The 17677-nt window shown below is 40.7% G+C and overlaps 1 protein-coding gene across 2 annotated transcripts in view; it reads right to left on the bottom strand.

The window, feature by feature from the left end:
• Window positions 1–3598: 3598 nt before the first annotated feature.
• Window positions 3599–17677, bottom strand: part of UPF1 (UPF1 RNA helicase and ATPase) — a 28139-nt gene continuing 14060 nt past the window's right edge. Inside the window, exons 9-24 of one of the 2 annotated variants that reach the window (XM_077841765.1) lie at window positions 17340–17448; window positions 16070–16229; window positions 15816–15934; window positions 15297–15461; window positions 14705–14819; window positions 14434–14577; window positions 13715–13928; window positions 13379–13496; window positions 11501–11657; window positions 10644–10786; window positions 9127–9301; window positions 8004–8085; window positions 7464–7625; window positions 6820–7037; window positions 6161–6283; window positions 3599–6034 (exon numbers count right to left, since the gene is read on the bottom strand). In XM_077841765.1, the coding sequence (XP_077697891.1) occupies window positions 6164–6283; window positions 6820–7037; window positions 7464–7625; window positions 8004–8085; window positions 9127–9301; window positions 10644–10786; window positions 11501–11657; window positions 13379–13496; window positions 13715–13928; window positions 14434–14577; window positions 14705–14819; window positions 15297–15461; window positions 15816–15934; window positions 16070–16229; window positions 17340–17448 (2201 nt within the window). In that variant the 3' untranslated portion in view covers window positions 3599–6034; window positions 6161–6163. Of the gene's footprint in view, window positions 6035–6160; window positions 6284–6819; window positions 7038–7463; window positions 7626–8003; window positions 8086–9126; window positions 9302–10643; window positions 10787–11500; window positions 11658–13378; window positions 13497–13714; window positions 13929–14433; window positions 14578–14704; window positions 14820–15296; window positions 15462–15815; window positions 15935–16069; window positions 16230–17339; window positions 17458–17677 lie in introns of both variants that reach the window. The other variant, XM_077841764.1, reaches the window with a different exon arrangement.

Raw genomic sequence — 17677 nt, forward strand, 5'->3', positions numbered from 1 at the left:
CACCTCTGCCTGGAGCCTGCTAACGCATTGCTCTTGAAAGGGCATTACTGGTACCAGCTATTAGATGCCAGGGCAGAGAAGGACAGTGGGGCCTGGGGAAGTGAAGTGACTCAGGGTGAAGAGGTATGTTCTCAAAGTGAGAGAATTCTCACTGGAACATCCTAGCAATGTAAAACACACCTTTTTGTGATGAAGACGTAGCCTAAGAGGTCAGGCTCTGGCTTTTGAATAATGCAAGAAGCCTGGCTTGGAAAATTTGGCCTAAATTTGTTTTTTAAGGAGCCATCAATTTTCGGTGTCCAACTTGATGGAGGGGTGCTGACTTATTGCAGGAAAAAAAATCCCAGTGGCCAAACTATTTCAAAACAGATTTAAAGAATCAATGAATTGTCTTTAAAGTATTACATGTTACCCACTGAGCGTGAATTTAGTCGATAGCTGGCAATCAGGCAGATAGCTGCAGAAAGCAGTAGAAAGATGAATAGACAAGGTCTCCTTTTAAAAAAATGTTTTCACCTTGATTGTCAGAGTTCTCTCAGTAATAGGGACAGAAAACTATTCTCCGCCTCCTAATAATTATCTTAAGCTATGTTGCACTGGATAAGCAGCCAATACCTAAACAACATCCTAGTAAATAAATATGGGGGGGGGGTGTGTAGAGCAGTGGCTTGCGCAATTATGTAATGCACTAGCCTGGCACCCATGGAGCAGTGAGGACTTGGCTCAGTGAAAGTAGCTTAAGTCATTTTAGCATGATTCCAGCTGACTCCATAAGGGTTTAACACTATTTCTAGCAGGACCTGTGGCTACTTAAGTTCTTTACTTATTGCACTGTTGAAACAGATTGTGCGTGTTAAGGCATCAGTGGTATGTCCAATAGACCTCTTGGACCAGCAATGGCATTGTGAAAGGCAGGTCAAGTTTGCTATATTCAAGTCAGTTGCGTGAGGACCCTCTCTCTCTCCAACACCTATGAATGAATTGCTGAAGCTGCCTGTCCTTCAGCTGAGAGGTAGGAGATGAAAAACAGGAAAAGGGATGACTTCTTAGTACAGAATTTCACAGGGATCCTTCACAGCTGCAATGCTCAGCCTGAAGTCCAGAGGAGCTGGGGCAGTTGAAGTTTTAGTAGGTCTCCACTTACACTACCATGAGCCAGCACTGTTCTGAAAGTAAATCAATCAGTTTATTAGCTAGGGCCAAGGGATAGGTGCCTGAGGGATGGCCTGTTTTCTTCGAAGTGGGATTCATGTTAAAATAAGATTGGGAATGTTTGAAGTCTTAAAGTAGCCATGCTTGAAGCCTGGGCAAAGTTGCCAGCTCATTCCAGTCTTTAAAGTCATCAACCACAGCTGCTCAACTGAAGCCGTCATGTGACTTGAGTAATCCCTACCAGTGCAACTTTCCTTCCCTTCCAGCTGAAAACTTCTGAAGTCTCCCCCTTGCACTGAAGTGTTCCTCTGTGACTGAATTTTAGACAAGTTACCATAGCAGGAACCGCCCACCCTCCACCCCACCTTCCAAAGGCACCAAGCACTGAACCTCCCCCTCTCCTGGTGTAGCTAAAAGAACATAGCAGTTGCTAGCTACCGCTACTTTACAAGTCACAGGGCCCTACACTTTAGATCTGTGCACAGTGGCAACCTCTACGTGTGGATGTCAAACTGGAGCTCAAAGTAAAGTTTTGCCTTTCAGTGACAAATACAGGACAATTATTTTAATCGCAGTGTTTTTTTGGGGGAAGATAAGCAGCAGCAAGGAATCTGAATTAGACTTGGAACTGTTTTTTAAATGTCAGTCAGATTGAAACTAGTGGAGACTTGTTTTTTTTGTATCTACCTTGTAATGTGTCTTGATAGAAAGGTTTCACTAAGTATTAACAGGAAAGACCTTTGTCCCTATGGGGAAACGAAAAGGTTTATCCACTTATTTTAATTAATTTGCAAAGACAATGTCCTTTCCCTACCCTACACAATGAATGTGTTGTGCTAATGGATATACCCAAATCTTTGTTGAACAGGAGCAAGTAAGGCTGAGTACTTTTAGGCTACCACAGTTCCAAACAGGTGACCTACTATTATGCACTAACATTTTCAGGTACCCTCTGCACCGCAGTTTAGGAAGATAACTGATTCACAGACATAGGCTACTGTGGTGTTCTAAGACATTTTACCCCCTATTATTCTGTACAGTGAAAAAGAACTACATCAAAATCTAGCATCTAATTCCTTTATTAAATGTTTGATGCTAGTCAGATTAGTGACTGGTTTATAAGAACTACCAATTACTCAAATTTATAAAATATTTAAGATGTGGCTAGCCAACTTGAGTTTAAGAAATCTGTCAATTTCTTCTGAAAAAAAACTAGAAAGTAACAGTGACAGGCTCAAAAATCTGATCTGTTAGTGTTTTTCTTTTTAAATACTTACCCTCACCTCTTAATGTGGAGTTAATTCCTGAAATTAAACAAACTTGAATTTCTAAGAAAGAAAAGGGATTTTAGCTTTTGTTATACTGAGCGTTTTGAAAAATTAGTCTACAGCAGATTAAGGAACTCAAAGCTCAGTTCATTTAGGCCACACTTGTGAGGGAGGTTTTTGCTTTCCATCTAAATCTTCACTTGCATTTACCAAAGCACAAAGAGATGGATTAATGGGCTCTGTCCTATCCACTGTGCAGTCCAAACAATTAGAGGATTCTCACGCTAGCAGGGAAAGACAGCTATAACCATGTGCAATACTTTGTGGACCAGAGTGGACACATGAAATAACTACTTCAGTGATCACAGCCCCTGTGAAGATGCCAGTGCACTAACATGAAATATGCTCATAACATCAGCAGCCTGCTAAACTAAGCTGAGCTTGTGCTTCAGTCAGAAAGCAGTGTGAAAAAGTTTACTGTATTTGTACCTTAAATAGTGATACTTTCAAATGCTTGACTGCTGTACCAAATGCAGTTGGTGGTGTCAAGACTGGGCCTATCAATCTAAACTATTAAGTCAGCATGTGTGAGCTGAACTTTTTATTAAAAGGACTTATTCAGTCACTATGTTGTCTCAGATTTACCACCAGAGCCATGATCAGAGCAAATCTGAGTTTTGATGAGTGACAGCTGCCCACTAAACATGCAACTTGAAAGGGGGTCAGATGAAAGCCTTAAAAGGGTCTTGCCGTTACTTCCAATGGGTTTTATGCAAGGAAGTATTCCCAGCCTGGAAGAAGTAAGCTCTAGCCATCAGTATTAAAAAAAATCAAGCTCCTCTAACAGCCTTTCATAAAAAGGGGAACTGATTACTGCCATATAACCTATGTAACATCAATGCATGGGCACAGAATGCCTCAGTGGGTTTCTAAACATTCCTATGGCATGCACATCTGGACAAGACCCAAAGGAGGGGGTACAGGTGGGGTACTTACCTTTAACCAACTTTTCACAGTTCATTTGCTTATCCATGTATGCTATAAACACACCACACTTTTGTACTAGTATGTGTTAAAATGTAATAAACTTGAAGTTTATACCATCAAACACTGGGCCAAATAGTCACAAATATTGTTTTTAAAAGGTCCAAAATGGTTCCTGAAATATAGGTCCCAGCTTGAATGCAAGAGCTCTTTATTAATTTTTTATTGATGACAAACAGGTTTAAAACATACAGACAAAATCAAAGGAATAACAGTGCTTGCACTGTCGTCTGTGGATTTATAAAACTCAGAGTAACTGCTCCAAAGGAAAAAACAGCGCAAAGCAGAGGCAAGCATTCCAACCAGTGAAATAAAGGGGTTGGGGGAAGGGGTTACACATCACTCAATGGATTGCATTGCACAAGGAGTTACAGCTTAAACCTATCTCAAATCTCTATGCAACTACGCAGCCTACCCAGAAGGAAAAAAAAAAGTAAAATGTTAATAAATAAAATAGTCCCTCTTACATGAAGGAAGGTGGCCTGTGTCTCCATTCTTTGCACATTATAGAAGTCTAAACTCTGGAGGCTTTTTATGAAACAAGAATGGTTGTTTTGTTTCAGGAAGGTTTCTAATTTTTTTGCAGTTTATGAATAATTCACTGCAGGACTAAACACAGTGAATTCAGAACATCTGTTCTAAATTTCATGTGTACATTACCTACAAAAGCTGTAGGATTACTACTCTATGGGCAGGGGGGAGGAGACATGGAAAGCTACAGCAATACAAGTAATGAAAGCAGATTGCTAATCTACAGAAAGGACAGAGTAATGCAAGTGGGTGTTTCCAAATTACAAGAGGTGGGTTTTGTTCTAAGTACATTCATTGAGAGGGTTGTTTTCTGTTGGTTTTTTTTTTTTAGTTCCTCAAAAAAAGACTAGAAACACTTGGAGCCCTTTGATTATAAAGCTAACTTAATTCGTAAACTTTAAAAAACATCTAGTTTAGTAATTAATTCACACACTACTGATTTTTAGCCAATTAGGAGGTAGAGGTTATTCTAATTTAGAGATCTGATAAAAATGGGTTAGTAGGAATTTAAGTTCTCTGTGCTGTTTCTAAAAAGGTTTAGACAAATAAAATGCTCCCAGTGTTCCCACTTGACTTGTTTAGGACACAGGTACAACTTAGAAATTGGATGGCTTTTTTATGTGCTGTTTTCAGTTTGACTTCCAACTACTTCTCAAGTCAGCACTGATGCCACAGCCATGTTCACTACCCAAAAAGCAGTCTCCAGGGTTGTTTTTAACTTCAACACCTGAATCATTCAGCTATCTGCATTAAATCACTAAAGAAGAAGCCACACAAAAGCCTAATCCATTGTCTCTAATTATACCCATCTATCAGAGGCCACCTTCCAACAACTGCCTGCTTTTTCCATTTATTTTTTTCCAACCTGCTTCAATATCATTGTAGAGTCTTTACTTCAAAACCAATATAATCCCCAGTTTCCAATACTTCCTCCCAGCATCAGTGGGAGTGAATAAAGCAGGCCTCCTAGCGTCTTTTCCTCCAGGGCCGAAGGGCACAGGAACCCATCCCCTTTTAAGCGCACAGTTCATCTTACAGAAAGGCTTGTTTTCACAGAGTAGAGTCCAGACAGTAGCCAATTAAAGCATACAGAAAACACTTCGAAACCCTCCTCCTGCTTGAGCATGCAGGCTCCTTTCACTCCTAACTGCTATCCATTGTAGGAAGAAGAGGCTGATTGCTGCAACTTTAAATCACACTGAAAGTTCTCAAGGTTGGTGCTCTAATTTAGATTTTTTTGTTTTTGTTTGTTTTACTTTTTTTTTGGTAAGCTTCTCAGAACAAGGATCTCCCAGGTCCACTACTAAGAATTCAGAGACACTTCTAAAAATTCAGTGCTCCTTTGAAAGAATCTCTTTAAAACCACCTTGTCACGAAATACCAGTTCAGAATGTGGGCGACATGATGACACTAGAATTTCAGAGCCAGTTTTGGACAACAAAACCTGCATCTCAGCGTTGAACAGTCACCATGTTCTGGCTGGTTTTCTGCTTGGCTTACTGTCACTTTTCGGCAGGATCTTTCCTCTTTAGATACTCTGCTTTTAAAACGTCAACAGTTACTGCTAAAATATAGTACCTTTTCAAATGAGAACAACTCTGAGATGAGGGTTTTCCTCTCCCCTCCTGCTCTGAAAAGTGATGCCCTGCTCGCAAAGAGAAGTATGGAATGAAGTGAAACCTGCTTAAGGCCCTTCTCTCAAGCTTCGTTGACTGGGGGAGCAGGGACTGAGCTGACCACTCATTCTTTCAGGGCGAGTTGCCTTCCCAGTGAGGCGCCAGCCAGTCCTTTGGTGCTCTCTCTCCTCTCCGGTCAGTCTCCCTGTCTCAGTGAGCTAGCAGTGGGCTCTCACGCGCGCTCCTTTCGCTCTCCTCTCCGTTGGTTGGTTTCTTTCTTTCTTTCTCCTGTTGCTCTCACACAGTGGTGCTTCAGTTTTAGCAGTGGAAAACAGGTATCCATTTTATTTTATTTTTTTTATTACCCAGAATAAAATGCTGATGGAACTAAGCTCCACACAAGCTTAGCTCTTCTTCCTCAACCTAAAGAAAGGAAAGGACAACAGAATTCACATTAACCATTTCCCCCGGCCGTGTGCACTAGAGGGTGCTCTTAGGAACTTAAGTCATGAGAGTAAAGAAACACAGAACGGAATCTAAGTGCCTTACACTCTAATACTGTGACAGTCCTGTCACTCCACCATGTTGATATGCACGTTCACCCTGGTAAGTAGAGTCCTGCGACAGCGCCACATCCATCTGCGATTTAAACTCATCCCCAAGGTAACTGTCCTGAAATAGGAGAGAGTTTCTCTGTTAGACGCCCAAACCTTTTGTAGCATTAGGGTTTCAAGAGCGTATGCTGCATTAAACAGCAAATGGGGTCGTGGCTGCCATGTAACAATTTTTCCTTCAGACTGTCCCCTAAATCAACCCCTTTGCCGATGAATTTCTACAGTGATTTACCCCGTGTAGTTGCAAGTATTACTGAAATGCCCAGTATTTGCAATAACGGTTTTAAGTTACTGGAATACGTTCCTCTTTAGGAATGGGTCTGATTTCAGGTTAGGGCCTATAGTGAAATGAAATTACCATGTAAAAATGAAGTGCAACATTTATGTGCCTGAATGCATGTGCAACACAGAGCTTAATGCATATACCTCAAGGGGAAATATCCTTATATTCAGACTGTGAATGCGTGGGGGAATGGCAATGTACTCTCAGATACTACCGGATACACCCCACCCCCTCTTCCACACATGACGCCTGGCCAAAAAAATCCACTTTGTAGCCTAGGGAGTTTACAGATAGGATCATTACACTCTTACCTGTGATAATTCTGGCTGGGAGAGTCCTGGCTGGCTCATCTGTGATGGCTGACTCATGGAGATATAACCCTGAGTCAGTGGACCCTGGGAGAATGGCTGGGACACCACATCTTGGCTCGCTTGACTGTTTGGAAGGTTTGACTGGCTAGTTCCAGGAATCCCAAAACGATTTTTCTGGCGCCCACCACGACCAGTCTTTCCTTTAGGTGTCCCACGTCCTGAAAAAGTTAGCCCCCGCCAAAGGAGTGAAGATATTTTATATATGTAATGATTTAACTTTGTTTCTAGTCAAATGTATACTGGTGGCTTAGCAAACTACACATTACATTTATTCAGGTAGCAACTATCTATGAATCTAAAGGTTTAGAGACAGTATAAAGTATACTGTTCGACCCTGACGGACAGGAAGTTTTCTTAGAGCCTGGCAGATAATCGGAAGCTTTATATCATGTCCACCAATTCTTACAGCTGAGGAAGGCTAAACCATCAACACTGCTGCAAGTTTAGCCAGAAGTGTTACCAGAAGCCATTGTAAAACACTCCCTCCACCTGGGCCTCAAAATGCCGCTTCCATAGTGTCACTGGGAGGGAGAGTCAAAGGTAACGAAAATGGTATTTTTGGTCTGTATTTAATGATTACATACCTGCTGCCGGTCCATTAGCCTGCCCAAAATATCCTGGTGGTGGCATTGGTGGCATCACAAGGTTGAAAGGGATAGGAATGTTCATAGCAGTGACATGGCTGGGTCCAGCACTAATCATTCCAATCTGATCATGTGTTTGGAAGTACATGTTTGATGGGCGGCCTAGAAAAATGTAACAGCTCAATGTTATTGTCTCTCTGGATTTTTTGTACTATCAAAGCATTCCACAGAGCAACCTACAGATCAGCAACAGTCAAATAGTTAAGTCAAGTTACGAAATAGTTTACACTAAAGGTTAATTTGGGATTTCTGACATGGCACGTTTGTACGGTGGTCCATGCCACCATTAAATTTAGAAATCAGAGTTTTCATTGTAAAATTTTGCCCAAAGCAGTTTAGTTTGTACATGGTGAGAAGCCGTTCTTTACTTGGAAGCTTTCAAGAGAAATCCTAGTTCAGCATCAAAGAGTAAAGAGCCCACCTGATGACTACATAATTGGAAAAGTCAATAAAGGAGTTCAACTCCCACAGCTTCCTTACCTTGACTGCTCCGGTCATAGACAGATCCTGGGATAATAGCTTCACGTGCATCATACATGGCAGTAGTCATGAAACGGGCACCCTAAAAATGTTACATGAAGTTAGACAATAAATCCTTACATTTAGAACCAATGTTGCAAACTGAAAAGCATTGCAACTTTACTCTAAAGTTCTTCAGGGTAGGGATTGTGTTCGGTTCTACCTGTCCAAGTATCAAATACATTTCAGCTTTAGATATATGCATGAAAGACATCCAAATCTGCCATTTAAATCAGTCATTTATTTCCAGTTATTATTTTAAGTGTTTTTCAATTTAAAATGGGCTAGAGTTTCATGAGACTGACACCATTTTACAGTTCTTATCACACAGTTCTCCTTTGCTCTGTCCTCAGGACTCAGGGTATCACCAGAACCCAATGACAAGAGTTATTTGTATTTACTGCCACTGATCCATATTTAGCTGAAGATAGTAGGATAAAATCACATTTAAGCTTAATAAGTTTAGTCACATCTAGGAAATCTGACATTCTTACAGAATGCTTAATTTCAAAAACTACTGCCTACATTTAAAACCCTACACAAGAAAGATGAGATTACTACAAAAAGGCTTCTCATCCAGTTGGGCTGGCCCTGGAAGCAGATCTAAGGAGGCAACCTGCTTGGTGACATCCCACCAGCTAAGAAAAAAACCCACAGAAAAAACAGATAGTTGCTAGGACTGAGCAAGTGAGGGAATGAGCAAGCTCCCTCCCCGCACTGCTCTGCCTCTGGATCCCAGGGCAGCTTTCACCTTTCCCTCATCTCACATAGGGCTCAGCTTCACACCATAGGAAGTGGGGCTTCAAGATGCTATAGAAAGAGCCCTGCAGTATCTTGAAGTAGTGCTGCCCCTGAAAAAGCACTGTGCAGGCAAGGGAGAGCAGGACATTCACTACCATCTCCCACAAAAGTCAGCCCCACCACCATCAGTTTCTCACTAGGACCAAAATCCCACCAATCCCCTCCAGCCACAACCTTGAGATAAAGTGGGTCACAGGAAAATCTGACCATTTTACAGTCATGTTTCCCTTTCTCCCATATACATTTTTTAAAAAGACAGACTAGTGCATTTGTAGTAACTTACTGGGTTGATGGTATTGACAAGTTTACGGGGCTTGCTGAACTGCATAAGGCTTTCTCGGAGATTGTTTAGTGGTCCCTCTACCAGTACCTTCTGCTCCTTGTAGTAGTTCAGCAGGTGATTCCAAAGTGGCTGTTTAGACAGAGCTTTTGGGTTCCCAACAATAATTACTCCATATCTATGGAATAGCAGATGGTCATGTCAGATAAGTCAGCAGTCAACTGTAAAGCTTATTTTTAAGAAATTCTACATTAACCAAATTAACATGACATGACAAAACGCAGAATAAGATGTAGAAAGTTGCTCAAGTCGAGATATATTCTCCCTCTACACGGCTGTACCTCCCACTATCCTTATACGTATGAACTGCAAAGAGAATATAGTCCCAGCTCAACTAAGGCCTCAGGTTCATCGGCACACATCTGAGTGGCAGCTGAGAAGGAGGTTGTTAGTTTTATACCCTGCTTCCAACTTTTCCCAAATCAGTGGAGGTCATAAAATCTTGCTAGTGGTTGTTTCGTGCATACCACTCCCAAAAGTTTGCCCTACAGGGCAAACAGATTTTCTCCTTGACAATTCCTGCTATAGGCAGAAGTAAAGAAGAGAAGGAGCATGTGGGACTACAGAATGTTTAAATATGCTGCTTTTGCTGTGCTAGTGAACATCTGTGCCTGCAATTAAACACTTACAGCCTTAAATAAGGCCTCTAATGGCTATGGTTTGGAAGAGGACAATGGAAGTGGATGCAGCCACAGACTAGCTCCTTTCATTAGATGCCTTGATCTATTGCAAAGTCCATTAAGGTAAAGCCAAGAGACATTGATCCTGTGGCCAATATTTATCACAAAAAGACTATTATGCCATACAGTCATTTAAGAAAGATTGCTGCAGTGATTTCATTATACTGGTAATGGTATGCTATATTGACTAGTTTAGCAAACAAACCTACTGTGTACTTCAACCAGATTAGTTTACCCAAAAAAACCCTTTTAAAGTAAACCTGTGGGCATCAGTGAAACTGACAAAGCATCAATTTCACACTTCCCCACCCCTCAAGTGCCCCCCATGAGGCAGAGGCAAACTCTAGACCCATTCACAGGAGAGAAGAACCCAGAGAAACAATTGCTGAGAGAGAGAAGCAGAGCAGTCAAGGCACCCCAGCTTCTGCTGACTGTTGGAAAATGGGGAAAAAATGAATGACATGGAACTCCCTTTCTGCCTCAGCAAACGGATGTGAGGAGGAAGGGACATGCCTGTTTCAAGGTCAGACTCCTCCACAAATTTTCATTTTCTGACAATTTGTAGTCACTTGAATGTTAAAGCTATATGACCAATGTCATTTCAGTTGGTATGAGTGTGTTTCTAGAGATGCGGGAATCATTTTAACGTTCCTGTCAGCTTACTCAGATCGTTCTGTTCATCTTAGGTTTCCAAAAACAGCACAGTTTTTGTTGGGCAAGAGCTCATGTAAGTAATAAAAGTCTGCTACACCCATGCAGAGTATTATAATCATACTGCACCTTGCTCTGGTGAGAGCCACATTAAGACGTCTGGGATCATTTAAAAATCCAATTCCTTGGTGCTCATTGGCTCTTACACAAGAAAGGATAATAAAGTCCTTCTCTCGACCTTGGAAAGCATCAACACTTGCGATTTCCACTTCCTGCAAAGGAGAACCACCATGTAAACTGTGTCCCATTCGAAGCCCAGTGCAAGGAGAAGAGAACTGTGCTAAGGATCAGTATTATAAAGCATTTTGGCGCAACATCGCTAACCAACTGCATCATTTTGCGAACAACGTTGTTCTTGTGACATTAGTGGAATGATCAGATGAGTTAATGAATAAAAGCAGTTTCATTGAGGGAGAAAAAAGCATTCTTGGTTTTAGAACAAATAACTGTTACAGATCAGTGCTATGCTATCATTCACTAGGCATACTAACATCTGTATCAGAAAAATAAATTAGCCCCGCTGCTGCCAGACTGCCCTGTGGACTCCCCACTATTCTGAAGCACTGCTATTTTAAACAGCACGAATCAGTGTTGCAGCTCTCAAGCTATCCTACTGGAAAATCTGGATAACTGGCAGAGAAATTAGATTTGCTCCTGCCAGGAATATTCCACTAGCCTATTTCCATCAAAGTCTTCCTTCAGTGGAGGATATATTCACAAAACGTTTTCAGCATTACAAAAAAGGGATTCTATTAAGTATACAACTTTGGTCTTGTTTGCAGCGAAGACCCAAGAGTATAATAGTCAGTATAATACAGTCATTGGGGTCTTTTAAAGTAAGCTGAAACTGGAATTTCAAAGTAACTTGAAAGTGAAAAGAAGACCAGAAATAAAGTCTACTGTGAAACCGTACAAAGACTCCATACCTGATAGAGTTTTGTATGCAAGGAACCGCTGAACTGCATGTACTGCACCAGGTAAGAGCGCTGGCCCTCATAGGGAGTAATAATGCCAATCTGATCAGGTTTGGCACCCGCTTTCAATAACTTTGTAGTTATCTTCTCCACATTAGCAGCTTCCGTCCTAGGAAGAGAGGTTTTTTGTTTTATTTTTTAAAGTCACTAAACTAGATATATTGCAGAATTAAGTTAAATAAATAAAAGTTTAACCTGCTAAATACTTCTTGCAAGTTATTGGGACCTATAAAAAAAAAAAAATCAAGGCTCAATGCTGCATTAGCCTTTTGTATGAAGGCTATTTTCAGTGGAAAGTATTTTCTTATGCTTGCATTACTCAACCAGTTTGACTGATTCAAATCAAGCTTTGCAGATGAGACCATACATGGAAAGAAAGCTTTTTTACTAAATTTCCTTTCAGCTAAAACTATCTGCACCTGAAAAAGGAAGAGGTTAAAATGGAAACTGGAATCTCCTCTTACATATGGTATTCCTTACCCAGCAAAGCTAAATACCTAGATGCCCTGGAATGACAAGTTGAAGTCTGTCTTCATCCTTCCAAAGCAGAGAATCTGTATACCTTACAGTTTATTGTGCAAACGTATTTTGGAGGAGATCTTAAAAACAGATCCTGTCTGTTGTATGGACAGTGAAGATCCCATGGGCACTTATTTATTCATTTTTTTAACATTGCACAGTTCTAAACTAAACTTTGCTTTCTGCCCGCTGTTGTATCATTCATGTGCAAGTTGGTTTCCTTCGGCGCTGCATTTCAGCAGTGATGGATAATATATTGTGATGAAAGGCACTGTGAGAGAAACCGTATTAATACCATGAGAGTGAAGCGGTGACAAGCACTCCCAATAGCTGCATAAACATAGAAGTAAACTTCCTGGGAGAGGTTTTAAAGGAGCAGGAGGGAGAGGGAGAAGCGGAAGGAGGAAGACGAGGGGAGAAGTGCCAGATTAAAGATATCCTTTTCCACTACATGTGTTTATTCTTTGCACTCTTTGACCTATGTTATCAGACAGACAGTTCCAACAGAAGCCTTTTTTCTTCAGAAGCTAGTGTATATTGGAGCCCAATGCTTCCATATAGCAGTTGACTGGAATTTGCTGCTGCAGTAATCAATTCACACCACACAGATCTGTGCTTGATGTTGGCTTGCTTTTGAAAGTGAGAACATGTATCCACAGCGTTACCCACCACACAAGTAAACTTAAATGGATACACAATTATTTCAATCTCTGGTGTTAGTAGGACCACGAATCCTTCTCTTCTACTGAATTAAAACAGTACTTTGGAGTTCAAATATCTGGACTAGGACAATGCTGTGTAACTATTCCAGTGTGCTGGCCTAAGGGACAAATATCACTTATGGTTATAGAAATTAATTTCTCATCTAAATGAGACAGAACTCTAACTTAGATGCCTAGGCTCGTTTATACATCTAAGAACTTGTTTGCGCCCCCCCCGCCCCATCACCACAATATCCAAGCACCTCCCAAATATTATGAATTTCACAACAAAAGAGCCCTGTGATAGGGGAATTTTTCATTTTACAGATAGGGAACTGAGGCACAGAGATTAAGTGATTTGCCCATGGGTCACAGTCTGTACCCGAGCTAGGAACTGAACCCCCGTCTCTTGAGTCCCTCTCCAGTGCCTTAGACGTAAGGTCATTCATCATCCTTCCTACAAATATTAGGAGAATCAATTAAGGCACTAAATGTGAAGGCAAGATAGGAAAAATTCCTAGGCACTTAAGTCTCATTGATTTTCAATGGGACTTAGTCACTACTGAAAATTTTCCCCACTTATATAACATTAGCATTGAATTTTATTTACCTGTTTAAGTAAGAGGTGCCTGAACTGGCAATTTCTTCTTGACCCTGTGTCACATAGAAAAACATTGGCTTATCTGGCTGGGGCCATTGGAAATCAAATCCCTTTTTCACACGGTCCGCTGAGGAGGAAAAAAATATAAGCCAGAACATTCACAACGCTCCTTTAGCATCACACACCTTAAATGCACTGAGCAACCATTAAAATTAGCTGCAGTCCACAGTCAATGCCCCCGTTTCAACAAATGTGGTTAGGACATTTTATATTAATGAATCCCTCGTTCTGATTCTCGGTGGATTGCATGTAAGTCAATTTTGTACTGTGCCAATTGTATTTTACCTGCAGTAACACCATTCTGGAGTGACCCCTCATAAAAGATGTTGGATGGAAAAGCACTAAGTGCAGGGTGCATACGATACTGCACTTGCAGGCGAATTGGACGGATACCCAGCACCACAAGCCTCTCAAAAAGGGACTGAGACAGGCCTGCCTTTGCAGCTTTTTTACACATCACAACAGGACCAAGCTGGCAGTGATCACCTACAAGGATCAGCTGTTTAAAAAAAAGAAAAAAAAAAACATTCAACACTGACTATAGTATAGACACCTTAAGCTCTCACGCAGATGTCCTAGCTGATGCAATGCTACAACAGACTGATTTCAAGTCAAACTGAATGTATAGCATATTACTCTAAAATTATCAGCAAGAATGCTGATGAGTTTCAAATATGCTTTATGTCTAGTAACGAATAGCAGACCTTGTAGCCCCTTAGAGTCATCCAGAGGTGAAGTCTCCAGTCAGACCTTAACATGTCAAGCACACTGAAACAAAGATAGCACTTTGGAAAGAGGACAATTTTATTGCTGTCACATAAAACAAAAGTTGTTTGGACCTGCAGTAGGGAATTGTCTATTCAGAAAGTAGGGAGTTTTCACTCCCACAGGAGCACGAACAGGAAAAATGGCAACAATAATTTTCTGTGCATTATAAGTAGCGAATAGATATCTGTTTGTATCTGCTTATGAGTTCCATTATTTTTCAGAGCAACCCTTCATACCTGTTTGGCTCCCAGAACAACTGGCACCATACATTCTGGTTCAGTAGCCTGTGTGCTTTCATCAATTAAAATGGAACGAAACTGCATTTTTGCAAGTCTTGGGTCACCTGCTCCCACGCATGTGCAGCAAATAACATCTGCATTCTGATAAACAGACAAAAACACGTATTTCAGCACCAGCACCCTCAGCACTGTTTTTAACATTTACTTATCCAACCTTCACTAGTCTGCAAAAAAATGACACGTCCGAACAGAGAAAAGGAGTCTGTACCATAAGTAATTCACGCTCTGCTGTTCGTTTCAGTGCACGATAGCGTTTCTCATCAGCAGATGACAATTCTCCAGTTTCATCTTTCAGCTGCTGCAATTTCTGGAGCTCAGGCATACTACACAGCAAAGGAATTTGAAATCAAAACAATCATGTTTTCTTCTTAAAATTCAAGTGTACAACTCCTGATATTTGGGGTTCTAGGGCTCCCTTGAGCAGAATGGCAGTTGTGCAGTGGACTTTTTTTGTGTGTGGCAGTCACAGAATCATAGAATATCAGAGTTGGAAGGGACCTCAGGAGGTCATTTAGTCCAACCCCCTGCTCAAAGCAGGACCAATCCCCAATATTTGCCCCAGATCCCTAAATGGTCCCCTCAAGGATTGAACTCACAACCCTGGGTTTAGCAGGCCAATTGCTCAAACCACTGAGCTATCCCTCCCCCACCCTAGTCCACAAGGGACAACTGAATTCACATTATTTATTAAGTCATGGCTTATCCCAATCACTGCATTAGATCGAATGCATTTTGCCATTCTCATGTAGATAACCTACTGCAACACCAAGCACCCAAGCCATTTTTCTTGGACAACTTACCTATCCATGTTTCTGATCTGGTTGTGCAATGCCAGGAAAGATACAGGAGAATCAATTGCCTCGCGGCTTTTAGCACATAGACGAACGACTTTTAGTCCTGTCTGATGGATCTTCTCAGTGAGCTGATCCACAGCTATGTTACTTGGAGCACAAACTAACACAGGCCTTAAAAATTAAACAAAAGAAAAAAAATGTCAGCACAAGTGATGAGGAATTATAAAACTTTCCTAGAGGAAAAAAAGCTAACCAAGACAAGATCAGAATCATCCAAAATCTGAATATATCCTAAAGATAAGTTATTCACATATGTTTTTCAAATTCAGCATTTTGAAAGTCTTTCCAGGAGTGGCACACTTCTGGAAGAAATGTTCCAACTGTAGCAAGACAGCATTGTATTTTAAGTATATACTTTAATAGCTGTAGAATATAATTTCTATTTATCAATACAGAGAAAGTGCTTAAAGTATCACACAGCTTCAACATATATAAAATATTCAGTTATCAGTTAAAATTTCTTACCCATTGCCCTGCCTAGCTAAATGGTAGACAATAGTGGCTGATGTCACAGTTTTTCCTGTACCAGGGGGACCTTGGATAAGGCTCAGAGGACGCTGCAAGACAGTCTTTACAGCATAAACCTGAAAAAAGTTTTGCTATTTTAGCATATCATTTGTACTTAAAGTAGGTAAGCATAGTTTTTTCACTCAAGTTTATAATCCTTGTATGTAAATCCTTTATGAAATTATGGCTGACAAGAGAAAAGATAGGATTACCTGAGAATGGTTGAGGTCAGGAAGTCCTTGTGCTGTAAAACGCTTTGGCAGCTGGCATTTAATAATCACATCTTCTACCTCATGACCTAACAGTTTGTGGTAGATGTAGCCAGAAACTGAAGTTTCATCCACAGCAAATGTTTTTAAAGCACTCTGCATTCTGCAAGTGAAAACACAGATCACAAAACACGAACTGAATGTATTTATCCTCAAACTTCTGTAACGTGGAGGTTAATTAGGTACAAGACACAAAAAACTCAAAAACCCATTAGCTTAATAAGCAGGTTGGGGAGGAGACAAAACACTTTCAGCCTGGCAAACAGAGTTAGCCTTCTGTCGTTCTGCTAGCAAACACTGAGCTCCCGATGTTCTTATGCAAGTGAACCATTGTGTGTTTCCAAAGAAGGAAAAACTCCAAGGAAGGCAAACACCACTACAGATAGTTAAGATTACTTTCCAGACGCCCCCCAGGGTTTGAGGAAGAGTTGTGTTAAACAGGTTTCTTTCCGAGCAGCCACACATGGCTCACAAAACTCTGTACATAAAAGTCTGAAGACTTTACTGTCCCAATGATTACTAAAAGATTGCAGTTCAGATTTCATTGCCGTTTTCAGCCGTTAAGGTTTTAGAGACAAAGCTGGATACTTATATGCGACTGAACTGTTACGTGATTTCATTGCAAAGTGACGGTGTTTTTAGAACAAACAGGCTAGCCAAAAGAAACCCGAAGTGCCTACTTAGGTTGCTAGCCTGCACTAAAGCCGGTGACGTCACATCTTCACTATTTTACCAGTGCTAGCTAGATTAAAGCTAGCATGGGTATGCCTATTCATGCTACAAGCACACCTTCACTTGCGGTGAAGACATATCCAAAATGGACTGAAGCTCTAGAGAATAACCAGAAAAGATGAAATCTGAGAAAAGGTTTGTCTCCCCTTTCTTTTATGTTAATAATATTCATGATGCAAATCAATGTGCATTCAGAATGAGGTACACAAATGAGGAGTTCAATGATGCTTTTGAGATCAGATCAAGTTCTAAACAGAATACTCAAAAAGAAAATAGCTCTCTCTGAAGCAAAGGACCTATATGCTCCCAGTTTTGGTATGTGCACCTCATTTTCTTTCTGGAAGTGAACTTCATGAAACAGATACAGAAGTACTTCCTCCCCAGTAAAAATTCAAATTGAACTCTGGGAAAAAGTGTTTTGATTCTATCAAACACCTGCTGGACTCTAAAATGTTTTCTGAATGCCAGTAAGTTTACATACCTGTCAAATGAAGTGGACTTCCACACAAAATCCACTTGGAAGTTATGAGTAACCTCCACAGGTGCTCCAACACTGCTCCTCAGCTCAATAGCTATCTCATCACCATAATCTGAAGAGCCTTGTTAAGTAGTAATTTATCTTATAAATTTGGAATTTATTTTTCCACTTTAAAAATATTGGAAAGTAGAAATATAAGCAGATCCGTGGGCATCAGCTGGACAGTGATTAAAGCAGTTAATTTCCTTTCTTCCTCTTTTCCTGTCTCCTGTGGGCAGATCATCTCAGGTACTTCTGTGGACTCCCATTATTGTAGTGTCTAAGCACTTCACAGTTTAATG

This window comes from Eretmochelys imbricata, chromosome 25 (genome assembly GCF_965152235.1).
Source record: "Eretmochelys imbricata isolate rEreImb1 chromosome 25, rEreImb1.hap1, whole genome shotgun sequence".
NCBI classification, from domain to species: Eukaryota; Metazoa; Chordata; order Testudines; family Cheloniidae; genus Eretmochelys; species Eretmochelys imbricata.